This window comes from Gastrolobium bilobum, unplaced genomic scaffold (assembly GCF_033153095.1).
Source record: "Gastrolobium bilobum isolate Gb01-03AN ecotype WA unplaced genomic scaffold, APGP_CSIRO_Gbil_v1 utg48080, whole genome shotgun sequence".
NCBI lineage: Eukaryota > Viridiplantae > Streptophyta > Magnoliopsida > Fabales > Fabaceae > Gastrolobium > Gastrolobium bilobum.
The window spans coordinates 126,066-141,594 of record NW_026896970.1 but is presented as its reverse complement, the minus strand read 5'-3'; the positions used below and the strand labels follow the sequence as shown (position 1 = coordinate 141,594).

Genomic DNA, 15,529 nt, shown 5'->3' with positions numbered 1-15,529 from the left:
CGATATTACCATTAGAGTCGCGTTTCGTCTGAAAGACCCACTTACAACCGACTCTTTTGGAACCTTCAGGTAATTCGACGAGATCCTAGACATCATTCTGATCCATGGATTCTAGCTCTTCTTTTATAGCTTCAATCCATTTATCGAATTCTATACTTTCCATGGCTTGTGAAAACGAAACTGAATCTTTATTGATTCCAATTTCATAATCTGACTTTTGCAGGTAAACCACATAATCATTCGAAATAGCTGGCCTACGTTCCCTTTGGGATCTTCTTAATTCTATTTCATGTGGTTCTTGTGCATTAGCATTCTGCAAGTTAGCATCTGCTGGGAGTACTTCTTCATTCAAATGTTGTTCAGTGTTGTCATCTTATTCTACAACAACTGGAACAACATTAGGGAATTTAGTAGATGGAGTAACAATTATAGGCAATGAAACATTTACCTCAATCTCTTTTATTTTCATAATTTCCCTTTTAGAATACCCACTAACTTCGCAATTCTCAATGAATCTTGCATTACCAGTTTCCATAATTCTCGGACTATGGTTCAGATAATAAAATACATACCCTTTGAACTTTTCAGGATAACCAGTAAAGTATCCACTAATCGTTCGAGAGTCTAACTTTCGTTCATGTGGATTATAAATCCTTGCTTCAGCTGGGCAACCCCAAACATGCAGGTGCCTTAAGCTAGGTTTTCTTCCTGTCCACAATTCAAAAGGAGTCTTTTGAACTGCCTTACTAGGAATCCTATTCAGCAAGTAGGTCGCACTTTTAAGCACATAAGTCCACATTTTTTTTTTGGTAATGAGGAGTTACTTATCGTGCTCCTGACCATATCCATTAATGTCCGGTTACGCCTTTCCGCCACACCATTTTGTTGTGGTGTGCCTGGCATAGTATACTGTTCACATATGCCATGCTCTTCGAGGAATTTTGCAAATGGACCTGGACATTGTCCTGACTCATTATATTTACCATAATATTCACCACCTCTATCTTACCTTACGATTTTCACCTTTTTATCTAACTGCCTCTCAACCTCCTTAATGAATGTCTCTAAGACATTTACAGATTGAGATTTTTCATGAAGCAAATAGATGTAACCATAACGTGAAAATCATCAATAAAGGTAATGAAATATTTTTCTCCATTAAAAGCAGGAGTGTCCATAGGTCCACAAATATCAGTGTGTATAATCTCTAGAAGCTAGGTGTTTCTTGTGGCATCTTTCTTATTATGTTTGGTTTGCTTTCCCTTAATGCAATCCACACATAATTCAAGATCAGTAAAATCTAAATTTGGCAAAATATCATTCTTCACCAATCTCATTATTCTTTCTTTGGATACATGACTCAATCTTCTATGCCACAAGAAAGCAAAATTATCATTCTCTATGTTACGCTTAAATCCAACATTATAAACAACATTAAGTAGTGATTCAAATAAGATCATATAAGCACAAAGTAGCACTCCTTTAGGTAGATATTACAATATACTCATCATAAGCAAATACCAGAACATTAATAGACAAAGTAATTTTCAACTAAATATATCCATTATGTTTAGATAATCAAAACATATTTAATCAAAATATTAATTTGCCACATAATGTCACTAATTATATAATATGATTCACTTTTGGGTAAATACCTCATTTATAATAATTAGCAACATCGATTTATCCAATTTATATAAGTAATTGGTATTTCATAAGTACATGGATAAATGACAATTTTATGCATGCGATAACAATCTAGTTTGGCCACTTTGGTGACTAACAAACTATAATCATAATGCACACAAATAAATATGGATAAATGATAATTTTATGCATGCGATAACATTCTAGTTTGACTACTTTGGTGACTAACAAACTATAACCTTAATGCACACAAATAAATAACTTTTATGTTATCTACACACTATTAGTTTGGCCACTTTGGTGACTACAAACTATAACATAATGTGTGCAAATAACTAACAGATCAATTTCATTTCATAATCACAATATGTTGCATCAATAAAAATTAACAATAAGTATGTATAAGACCTTACAATCCATACATCAAATATACATATTGTAATTTTTATTTTATTTTTATAAACATAAATGATGCAAATCTTCATACTAATGCCCATATAAAAAAAATTCATTCAGCAGCAGCGAAAAATCATGCCATTATACATACCACATTATTCATAACATAAACAATAAATTCATACAGCAGCAGCGGAAATCATGCCCATAAATATATATCGCATTATTCATAACATAAACAATGCATTTATTTATTTTAACAATTATAGAATTAAAATTTAACATTCAATTTTAATCCAATCACTAACACATTTCAAATTCATTAATGTATATATATATATATATATATATATAATAATATATATAAATAAATAAATAAAAATTCATTCAGCAGCAGCGAAAATCATGCCCATAAATACATACTGCATTATTCATAACATAAACAATGCACATTTTTTATAAACTTATCAACGTACTCGCATACACAATCATAATCTATTTTGGAATTAATATCCCATCATATATAATTATAAATTTAGACAGTGCTTCAATTCCATGAAATCGTGGCCCAAAAACGGTAAGTTGATTCTTTAATCAATTTAAATATCAAATCAATTTGTAATATATATTAAATAAGGGATTTGCATTTGTCATTTAACATGACACAACAAACTTTCCTACTCACACAACATTTTGTGGGGCCCACACTTTTTGAAGAAAAAAGCAAAAAAGAAAATTACGGCACGCAAAATGAATCTCTATAACATTACACAATCATTTTTCCTATAACATAACTCTTATAAAACCCATTAAATAAATATATCAAATCAAATCAATTTGTATACATATATATTACACACCGTAACAGCAAAACAAATCTCAATTTATATATTGCCGCAAACAGTGTTTGCAAAAACCGACATGCGTACAGTGTCCATTCTATGCACAATTGATTTTTTTCCCCCCATTCTATCCATGTAAACGATGAATACAGTGTCCATATAGAATGGAAACGATGAATCCATTCTTCTATCCATGTAATTCCTTCTATTATAATATATATTGGGTCATGAGAATCAATGCATATTAATTTTTTTTTTCAAATTAATATATCTGGAATATATATATTAACTTCTTATTATACATCAACGAAAACCACCTATTAACTTTTAGGGAGCGTTTGGTAGAGGAGAAATTTTTTTTAACTCGAGAATCATGATTACTTTGAAATATGGTAAGAATATGAGCTTACTGGTAATTTTACAAAAAAGTTGTTTGGTAGGCGAAAATATTACCGGAAATTCTGGTTAATTTTCCTGAGGGGTTGTTTGGTTAATGATAAAATTTTAGTGGGAATATGTGATACTTTTACGAAAATAACCTCGTAATATACACTATTACAAAAAAAAAACACCATCGCTCAAAAAAGAGTATTTCTTTCAGCTGTCATCGAAAATATGTGCACCGAAGTGGTTGTTCCCAAACTCTTTGTCATCGAAAATATCAGATAAGCTCTCATCCATTGTAATGAGAAAGTGTGGAGTCTTTGGGGTTGGGTGAAGGAGGCAAAGAATGCACAAATAAGGTTCTGCAAATAAGATTCCAAAGCAACCATAACCCGACATAAATGACAAACACAAACAATGGACACAGATGGCGACGCCAAAGACAAGAAAACGAGATAAAAAGCTTCTGGTCTTGGACGAAAATGGATGAGTATTTCAAAGGACGTGAGTGGACAAGATTTTCGTTCAAGAAAGAGACGACTAGGTTTCAAATGGAGGGGCACAACTGTCCGAAATATTGTGTTAACAAAAATCCTTCTTGCCGATTTTTGACAAATACCACATATTTGGAGGTAATTTGACAAGGGAAACTACGACCCAATTTGTTCATAAAGCAATTTCCTGGGTATTCTGCGTACCAGGGAAAATAATGCTAAATCCTCTACCAAACATGGGTAAAGGCAAAACCCACATTTACTTTCCTGGCATTTTTTAAGAAGTACCTCTACCAAACAAGCCTTTATGGTCTTCTTATAAAGTTGAATCCGTGATTTTTTTTTTTTAACAATTCATTATTCAAAATCGAAACATTATGCATCTGTGATTTGAAATTAGATAAACCCTAATTTTATTTTTTATTTTAATCTTCAAGAACAGATTCAAAATTTATTCTATCTTCATCAATACCTCAGCTATCATCCAAGGAAAATCATGAATTCCTAAACTTAGCTCTGATACCACATGTTAGTTTGCATAATATATCATGTTCATAAATCATAAAATAAGAACATGATAAAGGATCTTGAGAATACATGATTTTCACATATACATAAGAGATAAAGACATACCCGGAAACAATGATGAAGGATTAACAGCAGTCATCATCTTGTGAGCAATTGTGTTAGGATAGTTTCTCTCTCTAAGCCTTCTTTATTTTGATATGTAGTCTGATGGAGAGAATGACATTAGGGCAGAAGGAGAGAGAGGATCATCCCTAATATATATATATATATATTTCATAACTCATAATCTGGTAAGTCCATTATATACCAAATTAAATCAATGATTGAGATTAAGTGTATCAGTAATTAATTGGGCCATATAACGTTTAATGGATAATATCAAGAATCTTAATATTATAATTATAATAAAATCCTATTAATATTATAATTGATTCTTAATATTTCTAACACTTAGTGCACTGGACCAAATTTTGTATTTAGTCACTGTACACTCACTGAACCCATATATATATATATATGAGAAAAATATTTCTCAAGTTGATTGAGATATATTTATCTCCGGCTAGTCTATAACTACGTCGTTTTGTTTATTTATTTTCTTATATTTATTAATTCACCTTTGAATGGTTATGATTTTCTTTTTCTCTCTCTTCCTTTATCATCATTGATCCATCTTTGTACGATTATGATTTAGTGGTCGAAGATGAAGTTATCTCAAGCAACTTGAGAAACAATAAGCCTTATATATATCGAAAAAATATTTCTGCAGTTACTGCAGATAAGTTATCTGCATTTATTCACAAAACGGAGTCATTTTGGGATTGAAATATTAAAAAATTATAATTATTAAGAGTATAATAACTTTGAAATAAATTAAAATTATAAAAACATCATGATTTCTGTCCCAAAACGACATCGTATTGGGCTTACTGCAGATAATTTATCTGCAGTAACTGCAGAAAAAGCGAACCCTATATATATATATCGACAAGATCCTTTGACATTAATGTTAAACCTTGAAATTTGACACCAAATCTTAACCATTAATTTTTGCCGATCAAATTTATTAATTAATTATTAATTCAAGTTTGACACCGATATGAAAGATTGTATCTCTGGTATATATAAAAGGAAAAAATGAAAATAAAGTGACTGGACCAAATTTTACATCCAGCCACGGTACATTCAGTAAACCGTATATAAAACTAGTTATTTCGACGAAGGTGGAACATATTTCATACTCTCTGTACATTCAAACCCTCGCTTATTCCCATCAAAATGAAAAGTTCAATCCCGGTTGGGACGTTAGCTCGCCAAAACCTTATATTGAAACAACAAAAATAATTGCACTTAAAAATTTATTTACTATGCATAATATTTAAAACTTTGTCCAGTACTAAAAAAAAAACAGCGTTGCATTGACTATTTTTTTAAACAAACAAATTCTTCAAAGTCAAACCACTTCGATTTGTTCTTCAACGATTTTTACTTATTTTCGTTGATTTTAAACTGATTCTTTGTATAGTCAATTTTTCGAGTTAAATGGATTAAGAGTGGATTTTCAATATTTTTTTATACAATGATTAATACTTTTTTTAAGCCACTCCCGGAGGCTTAAAAGGAGGTGAAATAAATGCAGTAAAGTGAGTCATATATTTCTAAAATTTGTATTCGAAACTTACCCATAGGTTAAACAGCTTACTAGTTCCCCAATTTTTAAGTTGAACTTTGTTCAATTTTATCTTCATTGATATTTTTGGACTTGGTACTTCCTGAAGCCTTTGGTTTGTGGGTATTATTGCCTAAGTTGGGTGTCTTCTAATATTTAGAGTTGTGTGGCTTTCGTTGTGCAGTACAAAACCCTCCATTTTTTTCCCGAGTAATGATGTTAGATAAAGCAAAAGGGGTGAACTTGAAAGCATCTGATAATTGTAGAAGCCATGTTAGGAGTTACTAGAAGAAAGGAAACACCCTAAAAATTAATTTGGCTGCCAAAAATGTTGTCTCGTCCTTAAAAATGAAGAAATACTGTGTTACCATGCATGGTGATGCGTCAAGGGCACAAGTGAGGTTTGGTTTGGTTATGCGCCGCTTGCTGTATTCTTCAGTCGATGGTACGGTGAGGGTCTGAAGACGCAACAGGAACAACGGAGACATAGTTGGTTTGCTAAATGATCAAAATGAAAATCAAAATATTATAAGACTAAAACAAATAAATCAGAGTTTTGTAGTATAAATTGATAATACTTATGATATTAGGTATTTTTTAAGGACTAGAATGTGCCCCATAAAAGATACCGTGTCTTACAAGATTACAACACAATCAACAAACAATCTCTAGGGCTCATTTGTTTGACTTTCCTTATGATTCGGTAGATGGAAGCTATATAGTATTAAATTGATCAGTTCAATAAAAAATCAAATGTACATGCCTAGACCGAATCATGCTTCAGCTCAACAACCCCTACACTATAACGTAACAATAAACTCAATAATTGGCAACTCTGTTTCTAGCAACAGCTGCAGCCAATGTCATCATCACTCATCACCATCAAACCAAAAACATGAAATCATTTTGATGAGCTCATCAGTCATCACAATGTTCATTTTAATCCTGTGTGTGCCCAAAGCTCATCACAATGTTCATTTCAATTCTTCAACTGTGACTCCAAAGCAGCTTTCGGTTCATCACAGGAGGAGCTAATCCTGGAATGTCGCGAATGTCCTTGTTGTTTGGGTGCACAAGCTGAAATTTTGAAAGACGTGCTAGCATAGTTAGTCATAATCTGAGCATTGTCAGAAGATTTAATCAGTAAAAATAAAGCAGTTCGGCAAGTACGTAGCATAGGAGGCTTCTGGAATCTAGTTCTACTAGGTAAAATGAAACCAAGGTTGTGTTTAGAAAAAAGAAATGACATGATAATTATCGCATTTATGGACAATGTATTAAGACTATCTTCAAATTTTGGAACTTTCCTTCACCATCCGTTAACAACCCCAACTCTAACCAAATAGATTTTCAAATGCAATTTTTGTTTGTTGTGACTACAAATAATTTCATAATCTGAGAGAAATTTCTAATGATAATTGTGAAATGGCTGCATGGATCAGTAACTAAAAAATGAACAAACCTTTGCAGACAACATATAAAAACTTCATCAAAAAGGAAAAAGTGTTTATCCTTTTAAATGACACAACTTATATCCTTTCACTCTCACAAAGAGGTGGGACCCACACCTTTATTTTTTTTGTCAACTCTCTCTCCTCCTTTATCTATCTCTTTCTCTCTTTTAAATTGACACAAATTTACATCCTTTAAAATGACACACACTTTACCCCATAAAAAAAGCCATCAAAAAGCTGTATCCAGTGAAAACTTGAAGTTTTTTTTCATGTTAATCAGTAAATCAATATATTATGCTTCAATGCTTCATAAGCAACATAAATGCTTCCACATACAGACAAGCCATTTCTACCATATGTAAGCAAATCATCTAAGCCCTGATAAATTCAGCTCGAAACCCGACAATAATAGAGGATAATAGTTCTGAATTGAAGCCCAAACCCAAAATCCTACATGTATACTCTCATAGGCGTAAGACAGAGAAAACAGATAAAGGAGGGAAAAGAACTAGAGGAGGGAAAGACAGTTATAGAAAGAAAATAGATCTGAAAGGAGAGATAGTTAGTTAGGGGAGAGAGAAAGGGAATCTGTTGTGGAAAGACAATTATAGATAGTTATAGATTGATATGGGAAGAAGAGGATCCTACCACCACTCCGGAATCCCTTTTGGCAGTGGAGGGATATGAAGAACAAGGAGACTGAGAGATGGTTTGCCAAGTAGTTGATTATAAGGGCATAAACCCTCAGGACCTTGCCCAGTCCAAAACCATGAAGATTGAAGGCCAGCATGAACCCCGCGAAGATAGAGGAGCAAGTCATTATTTTATCACAACAAGATTTTGTAGTTATGGGTTGATTTATGAGTGATTGACTATGTAATTATTAGTAATTGATCATGTATTTAAAGGAGATGATAAATAGGGAAGATGGAGGAGGTGATAGGAGACTATTGAGTGATTACAAATGGGGAGTTGGGAGAGACCAAGTGCCTCTTGAAAGCCATGGGCAGGGAGGTTGCAAACCCTTGAAATTTTGCAGTATTCAATCCTTATTTTATCTTATTTTGAGTGTTTTGATACATTGTATTAGGATTTATCCATATTTCGTTATAATAAAATTTCTAGTTCCTATCATCATGTCATTGTCCTGAAATCGAGTGTGGGTGAGCCCTTTAAACGAGTATATAACAAAAGAAAGAAAAGGGAGGGAGTTAAGGCAGTTATGAAAACTATTAAACAACCATTTCACCTAAAAGTTCAAGTTGTTAAGTGAATATCCCTTTAATAATTTCATATTAGACTTTTCTAACACCCCCCTCACACAAGATCTCATTGGGATTGAATGGTGAATAATGCACAAGCCCACCATTAAATATTTATTAGAAAAATTGGAGGCGATGAGAATCGAACTCGTGACCACTTGATCACTGTCTCTGGTACCATGTAAACAACCATTTCACCTAAAACTACGAGTTGTTAAGTGAGGACCACTTTAATGACTTCACACTAGACTTCTCTAACAAAAACAAATGAGCAAGAGCAAGCTAAGGGGAAGTTAGTTTGCAAGGGAGACACGTGGCAGGACAAGAGTGGGGAGGGGAAATAGATGCATAAAAGAATGGGTGGGAATAAAAAGGTAGAGAAGGGGTACGCAAGCATTGAGTAGTTTGTTGAGTGGGGAATCTGAGAATCTGAATATCAGTTCTCAGGGAGTCTTTCTGGGTTCTTGTTTTCTTTTCTGGTTTAAAGGTTTCCATAGCTGCTTTTCTTGTTTACTTTTCTGAATCTGTGTCGTTGTAAGGAGCTTAGTCTCCATAGTTTTCAATCAATACAATCAGTTTATTTGGGTCCATCAGGGACCGATTAGTGTGAAGCCTATAGGTATGCCCATCACCGTAAAGTTGAGATAGAGGGGGCATGACGTGCTACAAGCTGGGATTATCAAGCACAGTACCAGCCACTTTTTCAGCCCTGTTATTCTTGATAAAAAAGGATGGCTCATAAAGAATGTGCGAGGACTATCTAGCTCTGAACAAGAAACCTATCTCTGATAGGCACCCTATTCCTACAATAAGTGCTGGATAGGCTGCATGGAGCCCTGTATTTTTCTAAAATCAACCTTAGATCCAGCTTTCATCAAATGTGGGTTAGAGACGAAGATACACACAAGACTGCTTTTTGTAAACATAATGGGCATTGTAAAGAACCAATTCAACCCAAAAGCTTAAGCTGTTGGGTGAGGTTACATTATTGGTTTTATATATTTCAACATGCCTCCTCACATGAGAGCCCACTGGGCTTGAAGAGTGGACAATGCACAGGCCCACCTACCTGTGCGAAGAAAGAAATTCCATTTGAAAGAAAGTGGGGGGCGGTGAGGATCGAACCCGGGACACGAGGCTCTGATACCATGTAAAGAATCAATTCAACCCAAAAGCTTAAGTTGTTGGGAGAAGTTACATTATTGGTTTTATATATCTCAACAGGTATCATGGGAATTTCATTATACCATTTGGCCTCATGAATGCCCCATCCACCTTCCAGTCAACCATAAACTCAATATTTCAATCCTTGCTAAGGATATACATGCTAGCTTTTTTTGATGATATTTTAATATATAATCCTTCATGTAGTGAGTACTCGGTCCTCTTGGATGAGGTTCTGGTGTTGCTCCATCAGCGACATTTTGCCAGTAAGAGGTTCTTATTTGACCAAAACATTTGTGAAGTACCTAGACCATATTATTTCTTCTAAAGGAATTGCCCTGGATTCATCTAAGGTCAAATGTGTAGTTGACTGGTCACCACTACCACGCAATGCTAAGGATTTAGACGATTTTTGGGTCTTGCCATTCACAGATTTGACCGAAAAGGAGAGATTTTCTTGGACCATAGCTGCTCAAAGGGCTTTTGAGGCATTGAAGGCATGCCTCACTTCATCTCCAATTTTTGCCTTACCTGATTTATCTAAGAAGTTTGTCATTGAATGTGATGCTTCGGGGGCATTGTTTGGGAGCAGTTCTATGGCAGGATCATAAGCAATTAGCTTTTTTCAGCAAGGCATTGGTTGCTACTAACCTTTCCAAGTCAGTTTATGAAAAAGGGCACAGGTACTGGCAGTACGGCATTGGCATCACTACCTTAGGGGGAGACCTTTAAAGGTTTTTCCTGATCACAAGGGCCTCAAACATCCACTCCAACAGTAAATTGCTACCACTGATCAGCACTGCTGGCTATCAAAGCTTATGGGATACCAATTCAAGGTTGTTCTTGGGTGGAAATATAGTTAAATGGAGGAGTAAGAAACGAAATATGGTTGCTTGGTCAAATGTAGAAGCCGAATTTTGAGTTATGACACTAGGAGTTTATGAGTTACTATTGATGAAAGATTATATTGGTCGACCTTAGAATAAAGTATGAAACTCCTATGAAGCTATTCTGTTACAATAAATCGGCCATCATCATTGCTCATAATCTAGTTCAGCATGACAAATAGACCATCATTTCATTAAGAAGAAATTGGATAGTGAAGTGATCACCAGAACATATGTTTCTTCAGGGTTTCAATTGGCAGACGTTAACTAAAGGCTACTTACAGAGGGGTTTCAGGATCTTGCTAGCAAGCAGGGAATAATAGATATTCATTCAACAGCTTGAGAGGAAGTTTTGTAACAGTCTCACGTTGGTTGCATTTGTAATTATTGTAAAGTATTTTGTTACCATAAATTGAGTTTTATTTATGAAAATAATTATTTAGGCTAGCTTAGTCTATATATTGTGATACTGTGTACAGTTTTAATCAATTGATAAATAATATTTAGATTTACTCATGCAAGTACCAGTGATACATTTCCTCCCCTTTTGTTAGATGGGGATTAGATCCTAGCACATAAGAATTAAGAAGTAAACTTCTCTTACCTTTACAATAATGATAGCAATCACTCCAATGACAATAAGGAAAAGTAATGCCATGATACACTTGTCAGTAGCAACCTATTGCAAAAACACCAACAAGTTAATCAATGAATGATTTCTATAGTAGCTATATTGCCATAAAATGACGAGGATTTTGTAGAAATTGACCTGCCTACCGATTTCCTTGACCAATTGAGAGGCTTTCTTTATAGAGAAATGGATAGAATCCAGCTCATTGACAACTCTGCTCATTTGTTCTGTCTAAACATAAAAGAGATTACAGCCTTTAGTTCCCATGTCAAATTCAAGCTTTTTCCTTTAGAGTTCTTTCTGTTCTTTTTTTTTTTTTGGTTAGTTCTGGGGTGTGGGACTACACATAAGAAATCATACCTGAGCCTTAAGAGCTGCAGCAGTCTCTGTACCAACATTTATCGTTTCTTGAACAACCTATTAATGCAGAGGGGTTCACGGTAATAAATTTCAGTCAGCAAAGTTTCCCTTTTTATCCCAGGAGATGAGCAGCAGAATTTAAATATTCAGAATTTTCAAATCAAACATCATCCAGTATTTTTTATCTCCCTTTTACAATTTCTTCCTCATTCCTTCAAACTTCCAGAGGAGACGGAAAGGGCGTTCAATTGTGGCCTTGAGGTGAGTTATACATAAAATGCACATAATTTCCAAAAGAATCCAAGGAGATGCATGGATAACTTCTTTGCTACACATGGTCTAAGAATATAATGCACTATGTCATGTAAAACCTTTACGGTCATCTGAAAGATTAAAGGATATGCTTCCTTTGAACATGAAAAAGGATAGAAACATTCTCTCTCTGCCCCATCGCACTTATTCATCTTCATTTCACTGATTTAGTGATTTTGCAATACCCTGGAGAGCCAGAAGAATTCTAACAGAGAGGATGATATGGAAATATAGAATCAAATTCTTTCAAGCTGGGGAATGAACAAAAGCAAGATTGGGATGACAGTGCTTTAGGAGCATAATGTTAAATTAATAGACACAACAAAATAGAATGGGTTCATGAATATAAATGAGGAAGATCATGTCGCAAAGAGATGGCTAAACTGTCATCAGATATTTTAGGAAGCAAAATGACAAGCAGGTGCCAAATAACAATTGGAAACAAACAAGGCAACCGCAGGACAGAAAAATAAGAAAAAACCGCAGGACAAAAAAATAAGAAAAAATGATAAAGATAATAAGAATGACTTAGGACCCATATTCAATACCAGTATTTAAAATGGAAGGAAAGCAAGCATGACTTTCCCTCTTGGACTAGAAAGATACCATAGCATACTATAAAATCTGTTGTAATCTATATATATGCTTTTTAAAAGTGATACCTAAGAAATATATCAACCTTTTTTCCTCTCTCGATGGCTTGATCAGTCTCATCCATCATCTGATTCCCACGACCAATAAGCTGTTCATTTGTCATTGCTGAAATACATCATAAATGCTCCACATTAACCAAAATAGTAAACAACTTAAATCCTGTTTGGTCATGCTATTAAATCCACAATACCTTGTTTTATTTTTATTTTTTTAAAACTACTTATAACTTTTTAAGGTGGTTGGCCAAAATATAGAAGTGCTTTTAAATGATAGAAGCTAAAAATATTCCATTAAAGAGCAGCAAGAAATTAGTGCCTTCTCCCAGGAAGAAAAAGCAGAAGCAGAAAAAAAAATTTAGACTAATTTATTTCTTTCTAATTATCTTTTAAAAAAATTCTCAAAAAAGGAAAAAGATCAAAGCAGGGCCAGACAGGAACAATGATTATGAAGCTTGCATATTGAGTTATGCGCATATAAAAGCACACCAAGACCATCTCCCAATATAAAATATTGCAGAAGCATGATAATTTTTCTGATCTCTCACTTTCACTGTAATGATTAAGGACTCTTTCTCCACTCATACATCATACCGTCCATATATTTCTATCTATGTTTTCCCTTTGATTACATCAATATTTGCTAGAATTAGGTAATGTCTCTGCACAAAATGAATACAGCTATGCGTAATGTAAGTCAAGCAAAACAAGAAGCACAAGCCTTGTATAAGAACTGACAAATATGCATTGGTTGAGTTGACAAAACAAATACTAAACACATTCTATCACTAATTCACATGAAGTAAAAGAAAATGATTAAGGATTTGACGGCTGAAAACATGTTATGATACATAAAGATTAGCATAACCAATATGAAGAAACCAGTAAGCTTACAGGAAGCTAGCAATACATTTTCTTCTGCATAACCTTCATTGGGCCCCTCAAAGAGCTCAATTCGCTTATTCTCAATATTTGTAGCATATCTGCACAGCACATAAACACATGCACTCATTGGTCCATTCTATCTAGGTATACATTCCACTCATATAAGAACAGAGATGACTTTTGATTTTGATGACATTTTAAGGAAGTTGAGACATATAATATGAGTGAGGAAAATCTATGCCTGCCAAACAGGCTAAAATCGACCACTAATACGATGTTTTCACTTACTGCTTTTTCAAAGCAACATATGAATTTAACTCTTTAATCTGCAACAAAAATGGAAAATGCTTGTCAGCAATGTCGATGAATGTCATGTATAATTCATGGAGACCAGAAGTAGAAAAATTAAAGTATATCATTTAGGTATACAGAGCTAACATCTCACCATTGACTGCTTTTTCTCATTCAACATTTTGTTGGTTTCTCTATCGAAGCTACCTTCCAAAGCTTTGACTTCTTTATCGAACTCTTTTATAAGCCTGAAAAAACAGATCTGTCAACATATACACTTGAGTAAGGAGAGAGACAGTGAAACTTTAGGAAGTTATTTTGACTTGTTCAAATAAAGTGATTTATTGGGATTTTGTTTGTTATTTTTAATCAAATAAAGCACATACATGGGAATTAGTTGAAACTTGCAGCAGTCGTGCGTGCAGTAGGTTGTTATTTTGTTGCTATTTTTCTGCAAGGTTTATCTTGTATTGTTTATTTAAGAATCCGTTATAGAATAAAATGCAATGAGAAGTCTTATCCCAAAGGAACTTTGCTCTGAGGCCAGAGTTCCCTCAATAGAACTCGCTTCCTCTTAATTATTTTCTACCAAGATATGTGGGAAGGGGCAAGGCAAACCTCTATACTTACCAGAAACCTCAATTCTTAAACTATGACAATTCATGATCAAGACTCTGTTCACTTCCAGTACCAAAGGGAGTTCAAGAAAATAACGGAATCAAGCTTTAAGTATTGGAAACTTGTTCTGTTAGTAAATAATCAAAACAGCATTCAAGTTTCTGGTTATTTATTTTCAGTTGCACTATATCATGTGACACAAAAATGCAATGTGGAAATCACAAACAACATCCAAGCTTGTTATGGCACTGTACGGAATTTTTAGTGTGGAATGTGAAAAGGTCAAAATTACCGTTTAGAGTCTCGCATTTTCTCTGTGAGCTCTTCCAACTGCCTGCTCTGCCTACTTGAATCCTTAATCTTCTCGAGCTTCTGAAATCCATTTCTGCACCACCACCAACAACAACAACCGATTAGGAAAAGAAACTACAGAGGAGCATCAGTTTAAGCTCAAAAATGAATGACGAGGTTAAGATCCTGACGATAAAACGCGGAAGTTGTCGGCGATGTGTCCGTCGATCTCCGCCAGCTCCTCGCTGATCGCTGATAACTGATCCATCTCTGGCCTAATTCAAAACTCAACAATGCCAACAACACAACACAACACAATCTTCCTCCACCTTCAGATTCCGTTACAAAAACCGAGATCTGAATGGAGGATTTGGATTAACGTAACTGAAAGCAATGCAGATTGGATCGGATCCTATTTCACCCCCCCAAACAGCGTCGTTATGATGATGATGATGATGCAGTAATTGGGATCCAAACAGACGGCGTCGTAAGACTTTGCTGGAAGGATCAGAGAGTGTCGTTCGTTTACTCACAAAGGAACAAACAAAACAATTGGGTTGGGTTGGGTCTCTCACTCTTCTTCTTCTCCCTCGTGAATCGTGATTATTTTACAATTACAGCTACTTCATAAATTTTATTTTTTTATTTTATTTTATTTTCGTTTTAAACAAATTTGGCCGTTTAATTTAAAACCGTCATTAGGGTTCCTGTGAAGGTGGTGACAGTTTCGTTAACGTGCACCCGCATGTTTTGTGGTTCAT

At 34.4% G+C, this 15,529-nt stretch overlaps 1 protein-coding gene across 1 annotated transcript; it reads right to left on the bottom strand.

Annotated features, from left to right (window-relative positions):
• Positions 1 to 6,702: 6,702 nt before the first annotated feature.
• Positions 6,703 to 15,065, bottom strand: LOC133303088 (novel plant SNARE 11-like). The gene is made up of 10 exons (XM_061502949.1): positions 14,960 to 15,065; positions 14,770 to 14,862; positions 14,014 to 14,107; positions 13,857 to 13,894; positions 13,578 to 13,666; positions 12,713 to 12,792; positions 11,722 to 11,778; positions 11,500 to 11,592; positions 11,335 to 11,409; positions 6,703 to 7,040 (listed from the first exon to the last, which is right to left on the bottom strand). The coding sequence occupies exons 1-10, from the start codon at positions 15,034 to 15,036 to the stop codon at positions 6,951 to 6,953; spliced, it is 786 nt and encodes a 261-aa protein (XP_061358933.1). The 5' UTR covers positions 15,037 to 15,065; the 3' UTR covers positions 6,703 to 6,950.
• Between the last annotated feature and the right edge of the window lie 464 nt (positions 15,066 to 15,529).

Bases quoted from the DNA above. Each gene is read 5' to 3' on its own strand.
- LOC133303088 (XM_061502949.1), bottom strand. From the start codon at position 15,036: ATGGATCAGTTATCAGCGATCAGCGAGGAGCTGGCGGAGATCGACGGA. The intron at 13,667-13,856 runs GTAAGTGAAAAC...TGTGCTGTGCAG, and splicing joins TATGTTGCTTTGAAAAAGCA to ATATGCTACAAATATTGAGA. The intron at 12,793-13,577 runs GTAAGCTTACTG...GATGTATTTCAG, and splicing joins AAATGTATTGCTAGCTTCCT to CAATGACAAATGAACAGCTT.